Source organism: Phalangium opilio, unplaced genomic scaffold (genome assembly GCF_054372755.1).
Source record: "Phalangium opilio isolate 3A_F unplaced genomic scaffold, DU_Popi_V2 ptg000025l_1, whole genome shotgun sequence".
NCBI classification, from domain to species: domain Eukaryota; kingdom Metazoa; phylum Arthropoda; class Arachnida; order Opiliones; family Phalangiidae; genus Phalangium; species Phalangium opilio.
Genome location: NW_028324156.1, coordinates 3,717,510 through 3,737,282, shown reverse-complemented (window position 1 = coordinate 3,737,282; position 19,773 = coordinate 3,717,510). Strand labels below are relative to the sequence as shown.

At 35.4% G+C, this 19,773-nt stretch overlaps 2 protein-coding genes and 1 long non-coding RNA gene across 10 annotated transcripts; 2 read left to right on the top strand and 1 right to left on the bottom strand.

Moving 5' to 3' along the window:
• The first annotated feature begins 598 nt into the window (after positions 1-598).
• Positions 599-13,498, top strand: LOC149691835 (uncharacterized). 2 transcript variants are annotated; one of them, XM_089869275.1, is made up of 4 exons: positions 599-4,045; positions 4,129-4,310; positions 6,638-7,347; positions 13,028-13,498. In XM_089869275.1, the coding sequence occupies exon 1, from the start codon at positions 599-601 to the stop codon at positions 2,066-2,068; it is 1,470 nt and encodes a 489-aa protein (XP_089725401.1). In that variant the 3' UTR covers positions 2,069-4,045; positions 4,129-4,310; positions 6,638-7,347; positions 13,028-13,498. The 2 variants fall into 2 exon arrangements, with proteins under 2 accessions (XP_089725401.1, XP_089725402.1); XM_089869276.1 differs by lacking the exon at positions 6,638-7,347.
• On the top strand, positions 6,635-9,381 carry LOC149691836 (uncharacterized). The gene is made up of 2 exons (XR_016383506.1): positions 6,635-6,724; positions 8,100-9,381. It is a non-coding gene; the product is annotated as an uncharacterized LOC149691836 (long non-coding RNA).
• On the bottom strand, positions 7,886-18,552 carry LOC149691834 (uncharacterized). Of its 7 annotated transcripts, none has more exons than XR_016383504.1 (5): positions 18,413-18,552; positions 18,148-18,329; positions 14,661-14,747; positions 14,038-14,068; positions 7,886-8,356 (listed from the first exon to the last, which is right to left on the bottom strand). XR_016383504.1 is itself a non-coding variant. In XM_089869277.1 (4 exons), exons 2-4 carry the CDS (start codon positions 14,717-14,719, stop codon positions 13,692-13,694), a joined length of 372 nt encoding a protein of 123 aa, XP_089725403.1. In that variant the 5' UTR covers positions 14,720-14,747; positions 18,148-18,398; the 3' UTR covers positions 12,003-13,691. The 7 variants fall into 7 exon arrangements, 4 of the variants coding, with proteins under 4 accessions (XP_089725403.1, XP_089725406.1, XP_089725404.1 ...); XR_016383503.1 differs by lacking the exon at positions 7,886-8,356 and adding an exon at positions 12,003-13,969; XR_016383505.1 differs by lacking the exon at positions 14,038-14,068.
• Between the last annotated feature and the right edge of the window lie 1,221 nt (positions 18,553-19,773).

Sequence of the window (19,773 nt, the reverse complement as noted above, 5' to 3'; positions counted from 1 at the left end):
TAAGTGCGCTAACTGATTTAAGGTACTGTTCACATCCTTTTCCCACTGGAGGTCTATATACTTATGTTCATGTTGATGGCAATCTCGTATTTTCGTTATAACAAAATAATTTATTGCCTATCTTCAGAAAGATCTATCTTACATTTTTCAACACGTCATATTGTCGCGGAGAACAGACCACCTGCTACTCACATTTGAAATTAATTGCTCCTTTCAGAACCCCTATTGTAGCGATATATTTAAAAAGTTCTTGTTCAAATAACCGCGGCCAGATGTTTCTCCCTTTTATCTTATGTACATTATTGAAGAGAAGATAAACTAGATGTTATGGAAACACGCCTGCTTCCCGTGTTTGAATTTTCGCGCCAAAAAGGCAGGTCACGTGGTTAACAAACTCTTGCGCCATACAGTGAGAAGACATTGGTGTCACCATAGAGATACGGGACGGGTGTCACCAAGGTTGACATGTAATTAAGTTAAGAATAAGATGGGAGTTCTTCCGTGTTGTCTTCCAGTTAGAAAAAATTATATTATAATATCAAGATTAAAATTTTTCTGTTACAAATGGTAACGGTTAAATATTACAAGTCTGATTAAAATGAAATCTTTAATTCCGAATTGCCTGAGAAGATTCGTACCACAATGTGTTTCCATGCGGAAGGCGTGTTTAGGATTGTGTATGTTATTTGTGCTTCTCTTCATGGTGATCTCCAATGTTTTTGACGACAATGCTAGATTTTCTTGCAAAAAAAGCCAAGAAGTTACGGGAACAGGATCCATTTCCAAGCACCAAGCAAAGTTTGACCAAACCTTGTATACTTATCTACAAAATCACGAAGAGAAGGCGGCCACCAATACTACTTCGTCAGATTGGCTACAGATTTTACCTCACATTTATGGCTATTCCGCCTATATCTCAGAAAGTGCAGTACCTGATTATATAAAAACAAGATACTATATTAAGATTTTGACTGTTATACTACCATCTCTTGAGGAATTACATTCAACTCCTACAAAGTTGTCGTGTGTTTTAAGTTTTTCCGATGGAAGACTGATTACAACAGCAGGAGCTTACCTGTTTATTTTACCCGAGCATCACTCGAAATGTTACCGAGCCGCGTATTTTTATTGCCCGGTGGCCACTCACGCCATGCCATCAAATGTATCCCTTATTTATAACAATTCTTCCCCAAAATGGATAAAAGTTCATTCAGCACTCGTACCTAAAGGTCGAAGTTTGCCAAATGAGATATCCGTTTGTGTCAGGCCATTATTTGGGCCTTACAAATCCATAATACAAATTGCGGAGTTTATTGGCTATTATCAATCATTGGGTGTAACTCGCATTCTATTTTACAATTACACCGTTACCCCCGAAGTTTCTAAGTTCCTTTTTGCCATTTCAAAGAGCAACACCGTAATTAAGATTGAAATTCACGCCTGGTCTCTTTCAAAGGTTAATTTAGAGAGTAACTTGCTGCACGCTGAAGGACAAATGGTTTTTAACCAAGATTGTATTCTACGTTTGACGTCCGACTCTAGATACGTTGGGATTGTAGACCTGGATGAATTTATAATGCCCCAAAACACATTAAATCTGGGGAAGGTATTGAGAGAACTAGAAACGGAAAACCCAAGGGCTGATAGTTTTTTGTTTTCTTCGGTAATGTTCTGCGAAGAATTATTACCTAGGGTCTGGGATAATGGAAGTTGGCCTTTATTAACTCAGATTGTCACAAAGAGGCAAAAAACTCCTTGGCTTCATACGTATCGCTCCAAATATATAGTAATGCCGCAGAGAATTAATGTAGCTATGATTCATGAAATTCAAGAACACGTAGAGCCTTTTTACACGGTAAACGTGTCACCTTCCACCATTTTACTTTATCATTGCCGGGAATGTTGCGGATTAACTCAGCCCTATTTTTTTGGATTGCTCGAGTTTGAACCCATGGAAGGTGATACCTTTATCGAGGATGTAAGGATGCGTAAAATATCTAAACAACTTAATGAATCGGTCTCTATTAGTTTAGTGAATAAAATATACTCTAACGCTAAAATCAATTAGTCTCTATAAATTTAGCCCAGTTTAACGAATAAGAACTCTCAAGCTAAAATGTCCATTTATAATAGAAAATTTAGAAAAGAATTATGAAAATCAAAAATATTTACACAATATTAAGTATTTTTTTTTTTTGGTTTAAAAATTTTGTTACAAATATGTGGAAAAATAATGTAATAATTTTTTTTTTTCATGGAAAGTATTTTACTAGGCCTAGAAACGCAAACAAAACACGATAAGTCATTCCATTTGTCATAATGTATTTACAAATGTAACTTCCAGTATCGTAATTTCAGAAAGGATTGTTAGTAGTTTGTCTATTTTAATTGTGTTTAGAAAATTTTAATAATTTTTGAAGTATTAAAAATATTTATAATTAAAGATCTGATATTTGTTTATTATAAAACATGAATTTGTTATATTGTTACTCGTAATCTGCAAACTGTAATATCCTTATTGCGTATTTACATGCTATAGAAGCCCATTCAATCGGACAAAAAATGCGACTTTTGGACTATCGGCGGGGAGTTCGAAGGAACCCAAAATTAACATTAAGTTCTATGGGAAGAGGTAGGTTTTTGGACAGATCCTTTGTCCTATTCATCCAAATGAACTGAAATTTTAATGAGACTTTTGTTTAGACGTGTTTTATTATTCTAAAAAGGATTCAAGCTTTTAGAGTCGATAGAGGTTTTTAATAAAAATTAATTTCCAATGTCAAAATTGTAAATTCAGTACTTCTAACCGTTTTCCAAGATAAAAAACCCAACCTCATCCTCCTTGCCCAAAACATGCCTTTTAAAAGTATTAGATTATACAGCCAGATTGTCTAGCCCATAATTAATTAGTTTTACTTCAAGAAACCAAGGAACGCTTTTGCTGTAACGTTTGAAGCTAGCGCACATCTCGGGGAAACTAACCTTAGTTATATCAGAAGTATATAATACTTCTCTTCGAGAGAAGTGTACCACAAAGCGGGGTACATGTAACGTCACTCTTCCCAACATCGGAGCAAGGTTACTAAAACGAATCACATACGCGATAAATAGTTCCCTCATCATTACTTTATTAGCGTTGAAATATTTGGCAAGACGCGCTTGTGCATTTTTGTTGTCCCACGTGACGTCAAGACGAGGTTTGTGGGATGATTGCTGGGGATTTAGTGCCAAACAATTATGTATTCACCTTACGGTGCGAGGCCCATTTGTAGTTTGATGAGCGGGAAAGCAAACTAAAAGGCTGAGTCTGGGAAGAATGACCTTACATAACTAAAGCATTAAGAGGATACAGTCTACAGAGTGTCATCCTTCTTCTATTACCCCCTTCTGGTATATTCACCCTTGTCATTACTGGAGGGAAGACTCGCATCTTTTGCGATTGCACCATTTTAGGTGGAATTTCTGATAGTGTTTTGACGTTTATTCCAACCAACCAGACTATTCTCACAGGACACCCTATTTAAGGGGCGGTTAAACCTATAGCATCTTCTTTCTTCATACTATTTTTATTTTACTAATTTTCTAATTAAGAACAGGAATAATTAGGCCAAAAACAAACAAAGATTTTGGAATATATTACACATTTCATTTCAGAACTTTTGATCAACGTAAAACTGGGTACCCTGTAAAATGAATTTACTTTCATAGGAATTAGTTTAATTATTATGATTTCAGGTTTCGACCTATTGGACAAACAATAGTAGTTTTTCCAGCTGTAGGAAAACATAAACTCCGGTACCACTTTTTAAAAGTGGAGAATAGTGTTTTGGGCTGTTTAGAAAACATTATTAAATTATAATTAACTGAATTATTAGTTATATTCGAAAATAGAAACGCACGCTCCCGCCATATTTTGAAGGCTGCCTAACTTCAGCAGCGCCATCTAGCGGTACGTGTTTGCAGCCGATAACTTAAAGCCTATTCATTCATTTGGGACGTTTGCGGTGCAAACTTGCGGCAGCGTTTTTCTGCGCGATCTTTACTGGTAAATATTTTGATTTTATTTATATTTTAAGAGTTACTTTGCATTAAATACCAATGTTTTATCGCAACCGATCGGAAATTAAGCGTCGCAAGTGGAAAATTTATGCTTAACCGTGCCAAATACGTTTGTTAATTACGACCAAGGCTTAGTGCCCACGTTGCCGTTGGCAGTGCAGCGTGCAAGTGTTACTACGACCAAGGCTTAGTATCCTATGTCTTTTGGGAAGTTGGCTTGAAGCTGTTGCCCATTTCAATGGTGGCTCCAGGTAAATATTTTATTTATATATTAAGGGTTAATTTAGATTAAATAGCAAAGCTTTATCGCAACTGAATGGAAATCAAGCGTTACCCCCATTCCGCTATCGATATTAAGTACCTAGACAATATCCAGGGTTGTCTCTCGGACACCAAATCCCAACTAGACTCCGACACCACCAAGGGAAGTACAACTTTCTATTCTTGGTTGGTCTTCCCTAACAACGCTTCGCAAATATTTTGACCTTTTAAGCTTGTTCAAAACCTTAAACTCCCCTAATCAAACTTATTTTTCTCATGACCCTTCTATCGCTCCCTCAAGGAGTCATGGTAGAAAATTGTTCCACCGATATGCCCGTAAAAACCAGCTTAAGCACTCCTTAATCTTATTAATTGCGCATTGCATTTATTCCTGGTTTTACTATTCAATCTTTTTAGTCGGTTTAAAAGTAATTCAAAGTGATTATTTAATTGATATTTCAAGATTGACTCTCTTGTTGGGGGCGCATTGAGTTCCCCATCCAACCATACTAAAATCTGGGTATACCTCGTATGAGCAGTTCCCGGTAGAGCAGTTCTCGAAATAGCAACCGCGATTCCAAAAAAACAGCGGTGTTTTTCAAAACTGCTGTTTTAGAAATAGTGGTGTTTGTGTTCAAATTTGCCCATTTCTTAACAATACAGTTGTATTCGTTGGTTTCAAAAACTACCGTTTTCTGTGATCATTTAATCAGTAATGTGACCCACTAACCGATCGTGTTTATGAATTTTTTTTAAGTACACTTAAATATTGTACTAGTCTTCAGGCTGTGTCAGTTTATAATTCTCATACCGGGATAGAAAAATAATTCGAGAAAGGTTCTTTTATTTCAGAAGTAGATAATTGTAAACAGTAATTTTTGGGAAAAGACATATTATAATTCGAGAAAGGTTATTTTATTTCGGAAGTAGATAACTGTAAACAGTAATTTTTGGTTAAAGACATATTATAATTCGAGAAAGGTTATTTTATTTCGGAAGAAGATAATTGTAAACAGTAACTTTTGGGAAAAGACATATTATAATTCGAGAAAGGTTATTTTGTTTCGGAAGTAGATAATTGTAAACAGTAATTTTTGGGAAAAGACATATTATAATTCTAGAAAGGTTATTTTATTTCGGAAAAAGATAATTGTAAACAGTAATTTTTGGGAAAAGACATATTATAATTCTAGAAAGGTTATTTTATTTCGGAAGTAGATAATTGTAAACAGTAATTTTTGGGAAAAGGCATATTATAATTCTAGAAAGGTTATTTCATTTCGGAAGTAGATAATTGTAAACAGTAATTTTTGGGAAAAGACATATTATAATTCGAGAAAGGTTATTTTGTTTCGGAAGTAGATAATTGTAAACAGTAATTTTTGGTTAAAGACATATTATAATTCGAGAAAGGTTATTTTATTTCGGAAGTAGATAATTGTAAACAGTAATTTTTGGGAAAAGGCATAACATTGTTACACTATTTCCAAAATATTACTAACGAAACAAAACCTAACCTGACCTGACCTCATACTGTTTAGTTGAAATAATCAACTTTAACCTAACCACATTATCCAAATCTGACCTAGTTCTTTTTGATTTCATATAACCCAGCTGCCTTTACGGTACGCCGCGTTTACGAGAACCGCTGTATCGGTAATTGCCGTAACGGGTAAACTGCCATTTCGAGAACCGCTATTTAGGGAACTGCTGTTATGAAATCCGCTCATACGGGAACTGCTCATGTGAGGACTTCCCCTAAAATCTTGGGGGTCGAGTAAATAGGGGCCAATTAATTGAGGAAAGTGTTCGCTAACATACCCCCTCCATAGGAATAGCATTGCACCCAACTTTGAAGGCTCATAACTCTGGTTCTACTAGAGATTCCCTTTGAGTATGTTATAGTCCTATATGCCCCCCCCATCCAACCATACTTAGGACTTGGGATTAAGACAAACAGGGGCCGAGTAAGAAAACGTTCACAAACATACCCCCTCCATAGGAATAGCATTACACCCAACTCTGGTTCTACTAGAGATGTGAAGATGCCCTTTGAGTATGGTTTAGTCAGGTCCGGATTAGGGGGGGGGGGTGAGGGGGTACTGGCCCACGGGCGCAACGCTTGTTGGGGGCACATTGAGTCAAACTATTCCCCCCTTAGCAACATTTGCCGTTCCTTTTTTTTCGACTTAAGGGGGCGCGCATTATCTCGGCCCCGGGTTCAAAATTGCTTAATCCGGCCCTGAAAATACTTGTGCCATTTAAGTTGATAATAATTTTAATCTGTATTTGATTGTTTGAATTTTATTTTTTATAGCTACCATCTGTTTCCAAAGGAGAAATTTATGTTGGATTCTAGAATCAATAACTATTTTTTTGGCAAAAGGCACCCAATATTAATCAGGTCAATAAACTCATTACTATCCCCTTCTTAATTCAGGTCTACACTTTGATTTTATCCGTTGAAAGGGAATCTCATTACCAAAACTATTTAGACAGCCAATTGTTAGGGTATTTAGTTTATTATTTATTATTCTATTTATTGTTAGAAGGGAAGCGCTTTGTGTCCTTTAATTTTTAGGGATTTTACTTTTTGCCAGGACATAAATAAAATCTTACTTATGGAATAGGTGAACACTGGTCCTAGTCCTCCCTTTTAAGAATAATGAACGCGCAATTAGGATTTCAAGGGTGAGATTCCCTTTGCGGTATTAAGGTATCTAGTTTATGGTTTTAATTATAAATATTTTTAGGGGAAAAGCGTTTGGCAACTCCTTGAGGGAGTTTTGTAGGATTTAAATAAATTTATGATTTATGTTTAAGGTAGAAGGTTGCTTATACGCTTTGTCCTTTAAAAGTAAACACGATTTTAAGCGTAGTTTAGGGCGAGGCTTAGCTTTTTACGGTATTCTTTCCCTATTACTGTTACGAGTGTGCCTTTTATGCCAAAAAAATAGTCATTTGTCTTATGCCTGAACATTTTGCGTTACGTCTAGCGAAAATGCTCGAGTGGACTTTCGTATTAAGGTAATTAATTTCAAGTTATTCGTATGCCTTTTTCCAAATAATAATTCGAATTTTTCTTGCACAGGAAGAAGTGGACGTCTGCAAGTGGACTTTCATTGGAAATCCCATGCTAAGGACGAAGTTTCCTGGTTTTGGGGGCTCCACAGCGGGCTTTAGTTTAAATTTAATAATTCCCGAGTTAACCAGGGACTTGTTAAATTTAAATTGGGCTCGCAAGGCTTACCTTGAGGGTGGTAGCTTAAGTTTAAATCTAAATTTTCGATATTGGGGAAGGAACAAAAATAGTCGAAAAACACTTAGGGTAGTTTTTTTGACCTTTTTTATGTTTATTTTATTGTTTTTTTAATAATTTTTTTATTTTTTAATAAATTTTTCATAAAAAATTAATTTTTTTTGTTAAAAAAATTTTTTAACGTGTTTTTTGTTCTATTTTATTAAAAAATATGCCTAAAAGGGGTCAAAAAAACCCCCCTAAGTCCAGACATTAAAAAATTGAAGCCAAGTCTAGTATCGTAAAAATTTAAAGAAAAGAAAGAACGAGGTTTAAGGCAAAATTTATTCAATAAGAAACAAAAAAACCAAGTGTTTACAAAAATTTCGAACAAAAAAAATTATTAAAGAGTTATATAAGTTAAAGTTTGAACGCGAAAAAAATAATAAGTAGTTACATATAAAATGGCAAGCAAAAAAACTAAAATAAGTGGTTACATGTAAAATTTTCAAGTAAAGAAGTTGAATTTTGTGTCTTCTAGCTTCGATGATTTTCTCCGTAACTTCGACTCGAATGTTGAGAGAGATTGCCAAGTCCGGAAGAAGACATCGTGTAACGGAATCCAACATAGCTTGTCATCGGGAATGATACATAGCAAGTCCAGAACAGCGGAAAACATCGTGCAACGTCAATCCAACAGAGGATGTCATCAGGAATGATAAGTCTCGGAATGACCAGTCATCGGGAAAGATACATATAATGACCAGCGACAGAAAAATCCAAGAATATCAGCTGCATCTATAAATGAAAAAATGTTAATAACACATCTTAAACCATTTCCTACTTTTGGGCGATCCTTAATTAAAAAACTCGCTACTAAATTTAGAGAGAAAGACCAATTGCCACCCTAATACCGTGATTCCCATCCTTAAATAAATACTCTGGCTAACTAATTACTTCCCATAATTGGATAGAAAATAATTTTAGGGAAACCTTACATTTAATTTTAAGTTAAATTATGTAATTTAATAATGAAAATAATTTAAAATATCCCCTAAACTAATTTTAGGAAAATTACCATTTATTTAAATTTAATTGCGTGCCCCTTATAATAAGCTTCATAATTTAAAATATCCCCTAAATTAAGTTTATTAAATCTGCCATTTATTTATTTAAAACTATTGCCACAGGTAGAACCCATAAATAATAATTTGAGTCGAAATGGGACAAACTTAACTTAGGCTTTGGGCAACTGTCCTCGTGTCTTAAAATTATCTCTGCGGAACTTGATTTTCGAAAATCTGTCGCTTTGTCTCCAAATTAATTAACAATAGCCCTAAACTAATTTTAGAAAACCTATTAACTATTTATTTTACAACTATTCCCACAGACAGACCCCGTAAATAACTAGGGTTTAAATTGGAAAAGGCTTAAAATTCTCTCCGCGGAACTTTATTTTAGACACTGTCGCTTTGTCTCTAAATTAATTAACAATAGCCCCTAAACTAATTTTAGGAAAACCCGCTATTTATTTTAAAACTATTCCCACAGACAGACCCCGTAAATAACTAGGGTTTAAATGGGACAAGGCTTAATTTAGGCTTAGGGCAGCTGGCCTCGTGTTCTAAAATTCTCTCGGCGGGACCTGATCTCAGGAAATCTGTCGCGTTATATCTAAATTAATTACGTACCCCGTTTAATAGCTAATAATAATAGGCCCTAAACTAATTATTAAGGGATTCTCTCTTTTCCAGCATCTCATTGTAAAATTTTATTTGTGGTACTATATTTTTAATAAATAAATAAAATTCACTAACATTTAACACTACGTAATTAATTTAAACACTTGAAATAAAATAAATAATTTAAGGGGGGCTAGATGAGTTTATATTATTATAAAGTTAGGCTTACTACGGACTGTTAAAGCACCACGAGGCCAAGCAATGGCCGCCAAGTACGTTGAAGAGCTTCGAATTCAGCTTGCATCCTCGGCAAAAACGATCAGAGAAATGACGGAACGATCAAGAATCAATTTCAAAAGCCGGGGTCACGATCAGCTGAGGTTTTTCCAAGCGACTTTCCTCGACGGCTTGCGGGAACGAATGAACTGCATGACCCGTATCGATCAGCTGAGTGGGAGAGGTTTTTCCAAGCGACTTTCCTCGACGGCTTCCAGGCATAAAATGAGCCGGCTGACCCGGAACGATCAACTAAGTAAATTTCCAACGTAGCGGTGGCGCTAAAAGCTCCTATGCTAGGACTCGGGTGCGCCATATCCCAGGCATGAAATTCAAATAGCTGAAGACTGCTAGGCCTACTAAATGAATGAACGCTAGGCCTAAATGAATGAACGCTAGGCCTAACTGAATGAACGCTAGGTATACTGAATGGATAGTCATTACCTATTACTATTAACATCTGTCGTGACGTCACAAGTCAATTACCTCGTTGACGTCACAGCTGACGTCACCGGATATGACGTCATAGGTGACGTCACCGGATATGACGTCATGACACGTCACCGGATATGACTTCATGACACGTCACCGGATATGACGTCATGACACGTCACCGAATATGACGTCATTGATCACGTCATCGGATTTGACGTCATTGGTCACGTCACCCATCGGATATTACGTCATTGGCCACGTCACCGGATATGACGTCATAGAAAAATTTACCATGCTTTAGATGTCAGTAAATACGTAACTACGTACACAGCGCCCCTAGCGGAAATTTATGAACTATCTATTGCTTACACGAATGTCAATCAGAATTTTATCATGTTTTAGATGTCAGTAAATACGTAACTACGTATACAGCGCCCCTAGCGGCAATTTATGAACTATCTATTGCTTGCACGAATGTCTAGCAGAATTTTATCATGTTTTAGATGTCAGTAAATACGTAACTACGTATACAGCGCCCCTAGCGGCAATTTATGAACTATCTATTGCTTGCACGAATGTCTAGCAGAATTTTATCATGTTTTAGATGTCAGTAAATACGTAACTACGTATACAGCGCCCCTAGTGGCAAATGTGTTAATGCTTAATTATCCGTTAATATTAATAATAATAATAACCCATAGCCCCTAAGTAACCCCAAATCCCTATCCCGTTTAAAATCACTAGCGCTGTATACGTAGTTACGTATTTACTGACATCTAAAACATGATAAAATTCTGCTAGACATTCGTGCAAGCAATAGATAGTTCATAAATTGCCGCTAGGGGCGCTGTATACGTAGTTACGTATTTACTGACATCTAAAACATGATAAAATTCTGCTAGACATTCGTGCAAGCAATAGATAGTTCATAAATTGCCGCTAGGGGCGCTGTATACGTAGTTACGTATTTACTGACATCTAAAACATGATAAAATTCTGATTGACATTCGTGTAAGCAATAGATAGTTCATAAATTTCCGCTAGGGGCGCTGTGTACGTAGTTACGTATTTACTGACATCTAGAACATGATAAAATTCTGCTAGACATTCGTGTAAGCAATAGATAGTTCATAAATTGCCGCTAGGGGCGCTGTGTACGTAGTTACGTATTTACTGACATCTAAAGCATGGTAAATTTTTCTATGACGTCATATCCGGTGACGTGGCCAATGACGTAATATCCGATGGGTGACGTGACCAATGACGTCAAATCCGATGACGTGATCAATGACGTCATATTCGGTGACGTGTCATGACGTCATATCCGGTGACGTGTCATGAAGTCATATCCGGTGACGTGTCATGACGTCATATCCGGTGACGTCACCTATGACGTCATATCCGGTGACGTCAGCTGTGACGTCAACGAGGTAATTGACTTGTGACGTCACGACAGATGTTAATAGTAATAGGTAATGACTATCCATTCAGTATACCTAGCGTTCATTCAGTTAGGCCTAGCGTTCATTCATTTAGGCCTAGCGTTCATTCATTTAGTAGGCCTAGCAGTCTTCAGCTATTTGAATTTCATGCCTGGGATATGGCGCACCCGAGTCCTAGCATAGGAGCTTTTAGCGCCACCGCTACGTTGGAAATTTACTTAGTTGATCGTTCCGGGTCAGCCGGCTCATTTTATGCCTGGAAGCCGTCGAGGAAAGTCGCTTGGAAAAACCTCTCCCACTCAGCTGATCGATACGGGTCATGCAGTTCATTCGTTCCCGCAAGCCGTCGAGGAAAGTCGCTTGGAAAAACCTCAGCTGATCGTGACCCCGGCTTTTGAAATTGATTCTTGATCGTTCCGTCATTTCTCTGATCGTTTTTGCCGAGGATGCAAGCTGAATTCGAAGCTCTTCAACGTACTTGGCGGCCATTGCTTGGCCTCGTGGTGCTTTAACAGTCCGTAGTAAGCCTAACTTTATAATAATATAAACTCATCTAGCCCCCCTTAAATTATTTATTTTATTTCAAGTGTTTAAATTAATTACGTAGTGTTAAATGTTAGTGAATTTTATTTATTTATTAAAAATATAGTACCACAAATAAAATTTTACAATGAGATGCTGGAAAAGAGAGAATCCCTTAATAATTAGTTTAGGGCCTATTATTATTAGCTATTAAACGGGGTACGTAATTAATTTAGATATAACGCGACAGATTTCCTGAGATCAGGTCCCGCCGAGAGAATTTTAGAACACGAGGCCAGCTGCCCTAAGCCTAAATTAAGCCTTGTCCCATTTAAACCCTAGTTATTTACGGGGTCTGTCTGTGGGAATAGTTTTAAAATAAATAGCGGGTTTTCCTAAAATTAGTTTAGGGGCTATTGTTAATTAATTTAGAGACAAAGCGACAGTGTCTAAAATAAAGTTCCGCGGAGAGAATTTTAAGCCTTTTCCAATTTAAACCCTAGTTATTTACGGGGTCTGTCTGTGGGAATAGTTGTAAAATAAATAGTTAATAGGTTTTCTAAAATTAGTTTAGGGCTATTGTTAATTAATTTGGAGACAAAGCGACAGATTTTCGAAAATCAAGTTCCGCAGAGATAATTTTAAGACACGAGGACAGTTGCCCAAAGCCTAAGTTAAGTTTGTCCCATTTCGACTCAAATTATTATTTATGGGTTCTACCTGTGGCAATAGTTTTAAATAAATAAATGGCAGATTTAATAAACTTAATTTAGGGGATATTTTAAATTATGAAGCTTATTATAAGGGGCACGCAATTAAATTTAAATAAATGGTAATTTTCCTAAAATTAGTTTAGGGGATATTTTAAATTATTTTCATTATTAAATTACATAATTTAACTTAAAATTAAATGTAAGGTTTCCCTAAAATTATTTTCTATCCAATTATGGGAAGTAATTAGTTAGCCAGAGTATTTATTTAAGGATGGGAATCACGGTATTAGGGTGGCAATTGGTCTTTCTCTCTAAATTTAGTAGCGAGTTTTTTAATTAAGGATCGCCCAAAAGTAGGAAATGGTTTAAGATGTGTTATTAACATTTTTTCATTTATAGATGCAGCTGATATTCTTGGATTTTTCTGTCGCTGGTCATTATATGTATCTTTCCCGATGACTGGTCATTCCGAGACTTATCATTCCTGATGACATCCTCTGTTGGATTGACGTTGCACGATGTTTTCCGCTGTTCTGGACTTGCTATGTATCATTCCCGATGACAAGCTATGTTGGATTCCGTTACACGATGTCTTCTTCCGGACTTGGCAATCTCTCTCAACATTCGAGTCGAAGTTACGGAGAAAATCATCGAAGCTAGAAGACACAAAATTCAACTTCTTTACTTGAAAATTTTACATGTAACCACTTATTTTAGTTTTTTTGCTTGCCATTTTATATGTAACTACTTATTATTTTTTTCGCGTTCAAACTTTAACTTATATAACTCTTTAATAATTTTTTTTGTTCGAAATTTTTGTAAACACTTGGTTTTTTTGTTTCTTATTGAATAAATTTTGCCTTAAACCTCGTTCTTTCTTTTCTTTAAATTTTTACGATACTAGACTTGGCTTCAATTTTTTAATGTCTGGACTTAGGGGGGGTTTTTTTGACCCCTTTTAGGCATATTTTTTAATAAAATAGAACAAAAAACACGTTAAAAAATTTTTTTAACAAAAAAAATTAATTTTTTATGAAAAATTTATTAAAAAATAAAAAAATTATTAAAAAAACAATAAAATAAACATAAAAAAGGTCAAAAAAACTACCCTAAGTGTTTTTCGACTATTTTTGTTCCTTCCCCAATATCGAAAATTTAGATTTAAACTTAAGCTACCACCCTCAAGGTAAGCCTTGCGAGCCCAATTTAAATTTAACAAGTCCCTGGTTAACTCGGGAATTATTAAATTTAAACTAAAGCCCGCTGTGGAGCCCCCAAAACCAGGAAACTTCGTCCTTAGCATGGGATTTCCAATGAAAGTCCACTTGCAGACGTCCACTTCTTCCTGTGCAAGAAAAATTCGAATTATTATTTGGAAAAAGGCATACGAATAACTTGAAATTAATTACCTTAATACGAAAGTCCACTCGAGCATTTTCGCTAGACGTAACGCAAAATGTTCAGGCATAAGACAAATGACTATTTTTTTGGCATAAAAGGCACACTCGTAACAGTAATAGGGAAAGAATACCGTAAAAAGCTAAGCCTCGCCCTAAACTACGCTTAAAATCGTGTTTACTTTTAAAGGACAAAGCGTATAAGCAACCTTCTACCTTAAACATAAATCATAAATTTATTTAAATCCTACAAAACTCCCTCAAGGAGTTGCCAAACGCTTTTCCCCTAAAAATATTTATAATTAAAACCATAAACTAGATACCTTAATACCGCAAAGGGAATCTCACCCTTGAAATCCTAATTGCGCGTTCATTATTCTTAAAAGGGAGGACTAGGACCAGTGTTCACCTATTCCATAAGTAAGATTTTATTTATGTCCTGGCAAAAAGTAAAATCCCTAAAAATTAAAGGACACAAAGCGCTTCCCTTCTAACAATAAATAGAATAATAAATAATAAACTAAATACCCTAACAATTGGCTGTCTAAATAGTTTTGGTAATGAGATTCCCTTTCAACGGATAAAATCAAAGTGTAGACCTGAATTAAGAAGGGGATAGTAATGAGTTTATTGACCTGATTAATATTGGGTGCCTTTTGCCAAAAAAATAGTTATTGATTCTAGAATCCAACATAAATTTCTCCTTTGGAAACAGATGGTAGCTATAAAAAATAAAATTCAAACAATCAAATACAGATTAAAATTATTATCAACTTAAATGGCACAAGTATTTTCAGGGCCGGATTAAGCAATTTTGAACCCGGGGCCGAGATAATGCGCGCCCCCTTAAGTCGAAAAAAAAGGAACGGCAAATGTTGCTAAGGGGGGAATAGTTTGACTCAATGTGCCCCCAACAAGCGTTGCGCCCGTGGGCCAGTACCCCCTCACCCCCCCCCCTAATCCGGACCTGACTAAACCATACTCAAAGGGCATCTTCACATCTCTAGTAGAACCAGAGTTGGGTGTAATGCTATTCCTATGGAGGGGGTATGTTTGTGAACGTTTTCTTACTCGGCCCCTGTTTGTCTTAATCCCAAGTCCTAAGTATGGTTGGATGGGGGGGGGCATATAGGACTATAACATACTCAAAGGGAATCTCTAGTAGAACCAGAGTTATGAGCCTTCAAAGTTGGGTGCAATGCTATTCCTATGGAGGGGGTGTTAGCGAACACTTTCCTCAATTAATTGGCCCCTATTTACTCGACCCCCAAGATTTTAGGGGAAGTCCTCACATGAGCAGTTCCCGTATGAGCGGATTTCATAACAGCAGTTCCCTAAATAGCGGTTCTCGAAATGGCAGTTTACCCGTTACGGCAATTACCGATACAGCGGTTCTCGTAAACGCGGCGTACCGTAAAGGCAGCTGGGTTATATGAAATCAAAAAGAACTAGGTCAGATTTGGATAATTTGGTTAGGTTAAAGTTGATTATTTCAACTAAACAGTATGAGGTCAGGTCAGGTTAGGTTTTGTTTCGTTAGTAATATTTTGGAAATAGTGTAACAATGTTATGCCTTTTCCAAAAAATTACTGTTTACAATTATCTACTTCCGAAATAAAATAACCTTTCTCGAATTATAATATGTCTTTTCCCAAAAATTACTGTTTACAATTATCTACTTCCGAAATAAAATAACCTTTCTAGAATTATAATATGCCTTTTCCCAAAAATTACTGTTTACAATTATCTACTTCCGAAATAAAATAACCTTTCTAGAATTATAATATGTCTTTTCCCAAAAATTACTGTTTACAATTATCTACTTCCGAAACAAAATAACCTTTCTCGAATTATAATGTCTTTTCCCAAAAATTACTGTTTACAATTATCTACTTCCGAAATAAAATAACCTTTCTAGAATTATAATATGTCTTTTCCCAAAAATTACTGTTTACAATTATCTACTTCCGAAACAAAATAACCTTTCTCGAATTATAATATGTCTTTTCCCAAAAATTACTGTTTACAATTATCTACTTCCGAAACAAAATAACCTTTCTCGAATTATAATATGTCTTTTCCCAAAAATTACTGTTTACAATTATCTACTTCCGAAATAAAATAACCTTTCTCGAATTATAATATGTCTTTTCCCAAAAATTACTGTTTACAATTATCTACTTCCGAAACAAAAAATAACCTTTCTCGAAATATAATATGCCTTTTCCCAAAAATTACTGTTTACAATTATCTACTTCCGAAATAAAATAACCTTTCTCGAATTATAATATGTCTTTTCCCAAAAATTACTGTTTACAATTATCTACTTCTGAAATAAAAGAACCTTTCTCGAATTATAATATGTCTTTAACCATAAATTACTGTTTACAATTATCTACTTCCGAAACAAAATAACCTTTCTCGAATTATAATATGTCTTTTCCCAAAAATTACTGTTTACAATTATCTACTTCCGAAATAAAATAACCTTTCTCGAATTATAATATATCTTTTCCCAAAAATTACTGTTTACAATTATCTACTTCCGAAATAAAATAACCTTTCTAGAATTATAATATGCCTTTTCCCAAAAATTACTGTTTACAATTATCTACTTCCGAAATAAAATAACCTTTCTAGAATTATAATATGTCTTTTCCCAAAAATTACTGTTTACAATTATCTACTTCCGAAACAAAATAACCTTTCTCGAATTATAATGTCTTTTCCCAAAAATTACTGTTTACAATTATCTACTTCCGAAATAAAATAACCTTTCTAGAATTATAATGTCTTTTCCCAAAAATTACTGTTTACAATTATCTACTTCCGAAACAAAATAACCTTTCTCGAATTATAATATGTCTTTTCCCAAAAATTACTGTTTACAATTATCTACTTCCGAAACAAAATAACCTTTCTCGAATTATAATATGTCTTTTCCCAAAAATTACTGTTTACAATTATCTACTTCCGAAATAAAATAACCTTTCTCGAATTATAATATGTCTTTTCCCAAAAATTACTGTTTACAATTATCTACTTCCGAAACAAAATAACCTTTCTCGAAATATAATATGCCTTTTCCCAAAAATTACTGTTTACAATTATCTACTTCCGAAATAAAATAACCTTTCTCGAATTATAATATGTCTTTTCCCAAAAATTACTGTTTACAATTATCTACTTCCGAAATAAAATAACCTTTCTCGAATTATAATATGTCTTTTCCCAAAAATTACTGTTTACAATTATCTACTTCTGAAATAAAAGAACCTTTCTCGAATTATTTTTCTATCCCGGTATGAGAATTATAAACTGACACAGCCTGAAGACTAGTACAATATTTAAGTGTACTTAAAAAAAATTCATAAACACGATCGGTTAGTGGGTCACATTACTGATTAAATGATCACAGAAAACGGTAGTTTTTGAAACCAACGAATACAACTGTATTGTTAAGAAATGGGCAAATTTGAACACAAACACCACTATTTCTAAAACAGCAGTTTTGAAAAACACCGCTGTTTTTTTGGTTGCTATTTCGAGAACTGCTCTACCGGGAACTGCTCATACGAGGTATACCCAGATTTTAGTATGGTTGGATGGGGAACTCAACAAGCCTTATATTAATACGGTTTAGAGTCAATCTTGAAATATCAATTAAATAATCACTTTGAATTACTTTTAACCCGACTAAAAAGATTGAATAGTAATACCGGGAATAAATGCAATGCGCAATTAATAAGATTAAGGAGTGCTTAAGCTGGTTTTTACGGGCATATCGGTGGAATAATTTTCGACCATGACTCCTTGAGGGAGCGATAGAAGGGTCATCAGAAAATAAGTTTGATTAGGGGAGTTTAAGATTTTGAACAAGCTTAAAAGGTCAAAATATTTGCGACGCGTTGTTAGGGAAGACCAACCAAGAATAGAAAGTTGTACTTCCCTTGGTGGTGTCGGAGTCTAGTTGGGATTTGGTGTCCGAGAGACATCCCTGGATATTGTCTAGATACTTAATATCGATAGCGGAATGGGGGTAACGCTTAATTTCCATTCAGTTGCGATAAAGCTTTGGTATTTAATCTAAATTAACCCTTAATATATAAATAAAATATTTACCTGGAGCCACCATTGAAATGGGCAACAGCTTCAAGCCAACTTCCCAAAAGACATAGGATACTAAGCCTTGGTCGTAGTAACACTTGCACGCTGCACTGCCAACGGCAACGTGGGCACTAAGCCTTGGTCGTAATTAACAAACGTATTTGGCATGGTTAAGCATAAATTTTCCACTTGCGACGCTTAATTTCCGATCGGTTGCGATAAAACATTGGTATTTAATGCTAAGTAACCCTTAAAATATAAATAAAATCAAAATATTTACCAGTAAAGATCGCGCAGAAAAACGCTGCCGCAAGTTTGCACCGCAAACGTCCCAAATGAATGAATAGGCTTTAAGTTATCGGCTGCAAACACGTACCGCTAGATGGCGCTGCTGAAGTTAGGCAGCCTTCAAAATATGGCGGGAGCGTGCGTTTCAATTTTATCGTTTCTATTTTCGAATATAACTAATAATTCAGTTAATTATAATTTAATAATGTTTTCTAAACAGCCCAAAACACTATTCTCCACTTTTAAAAAGTGGTACCGGAGTTTATGGATTCCTACAGCTGGAAAAACTACCCTATAAACATGTTTGTCCAATAGGTCGAAACCTGAAATCATAATAATTAAACTAATTCCTATGAAAGTTAATTCATTTTACAGGGTACCCAGTTTTACGTTGATCAAAAGTTCTGAAATGAAATGTGTAATATATTCCAAAATCTTTGTTTGTTTTTGGCCTAATTATTCCTGTTCTTAATTAGAAAATTAGTAAAATAAAAATAGTATGAAGAAAGAAGATGCGCCCCTTAAATAGGGTGTCCTGTAAGAATAATCTGGTTGGAATACACGTCAAAACGCTATCAGAAATTCCACCTAAAATGGTGCAATCGCAAGAGATGCGAGTCTTCCCTCCAGCATAAGTTTATAAGATATGTTCCATAAGTATGTCACTACCCATACTTCGTAATGTTAGAGGCTTAATGAGAGCTAGTCCAAGAACGACGTGAGAATTGACTACACTCGGTTTTGCAGTCCATCCTCCTCTTTAGTCTGTACTAAGCCTTTGACAAGGCCTCACTACGCGTCGCTTTACAAGAATCTATGACGTTTCACCTACGTCACTTCATGACAAGCTCTCATTAACGAGTGACACACTTATGGAACATATCTTATAAACTTATGCCTCCAGTAATGACAATGGTCAATAATACCAGAAGGGGGTAATAGAAGAAGGATGACACTCTGTATCCTCTTAGTGCTTTAGTTATGTAACGTCATTCTTCAGAGGCTCACCCTTTTAGTTTGCTTTCCCGCTCATCAAACTATACAAATGGGCATCGCACCGTAAGGTGAATACATAATTGTTTGGCACTAAATCCCCAGCAATCATCCCACAAACCTCGTCTTGACGTCACGTGGGACAACAAAAATGCACAAGCGCGTCTTGCCAAATATTTAAACGCTAATAGAGTAATGATGAGGGAACTATTTATCGCGTATGTGATTCGTTTTAGTAACCTTGCTCCGATCATCCGATGTTGGGAAGAGCGACGTTACATGTACCCCGCTTTGTGGTACACTTCTCTCGAAGAGAAGTATTATATACTTCTGGCAATAAGGATAGTTCAGAAAAGGATG

What these genes read in the sequence shown, in the direction of transcription:
- LOC149691834 (XM_089869277.1), bottom strand. Translation starts at nt 14,719, where the DNA reads ATGTTGGATTCTAGAATCAATAACTATTTTTTTGGCAAAAGGCACCCA. An exon ending in AGGCACCCAATATTAATCAG is followed by an intron (nt 14,069 to 14,660) that starts GTCAATAAACTC and finishes CGTTACGTCTAG; the next exon opens with CGAAAATGCTCGAGTGGACT. An exon ending in GAGTGGACTTTCGTATTAAG is followed by an intron (nt 13,974 to 14,037) that starts GTAATTAATTTC and finishes TTTCTTGCACAG; the next exon opens with GAAGAAGTGGACGTCTGCAA.
- LOC149691835 (XM_089869276.1), top strand. Translation starts at nt 599, where the DNA reads ATGAAATCTTTAATTCCGAATTGCCTGAGAAGATTCGTACCACAATGT.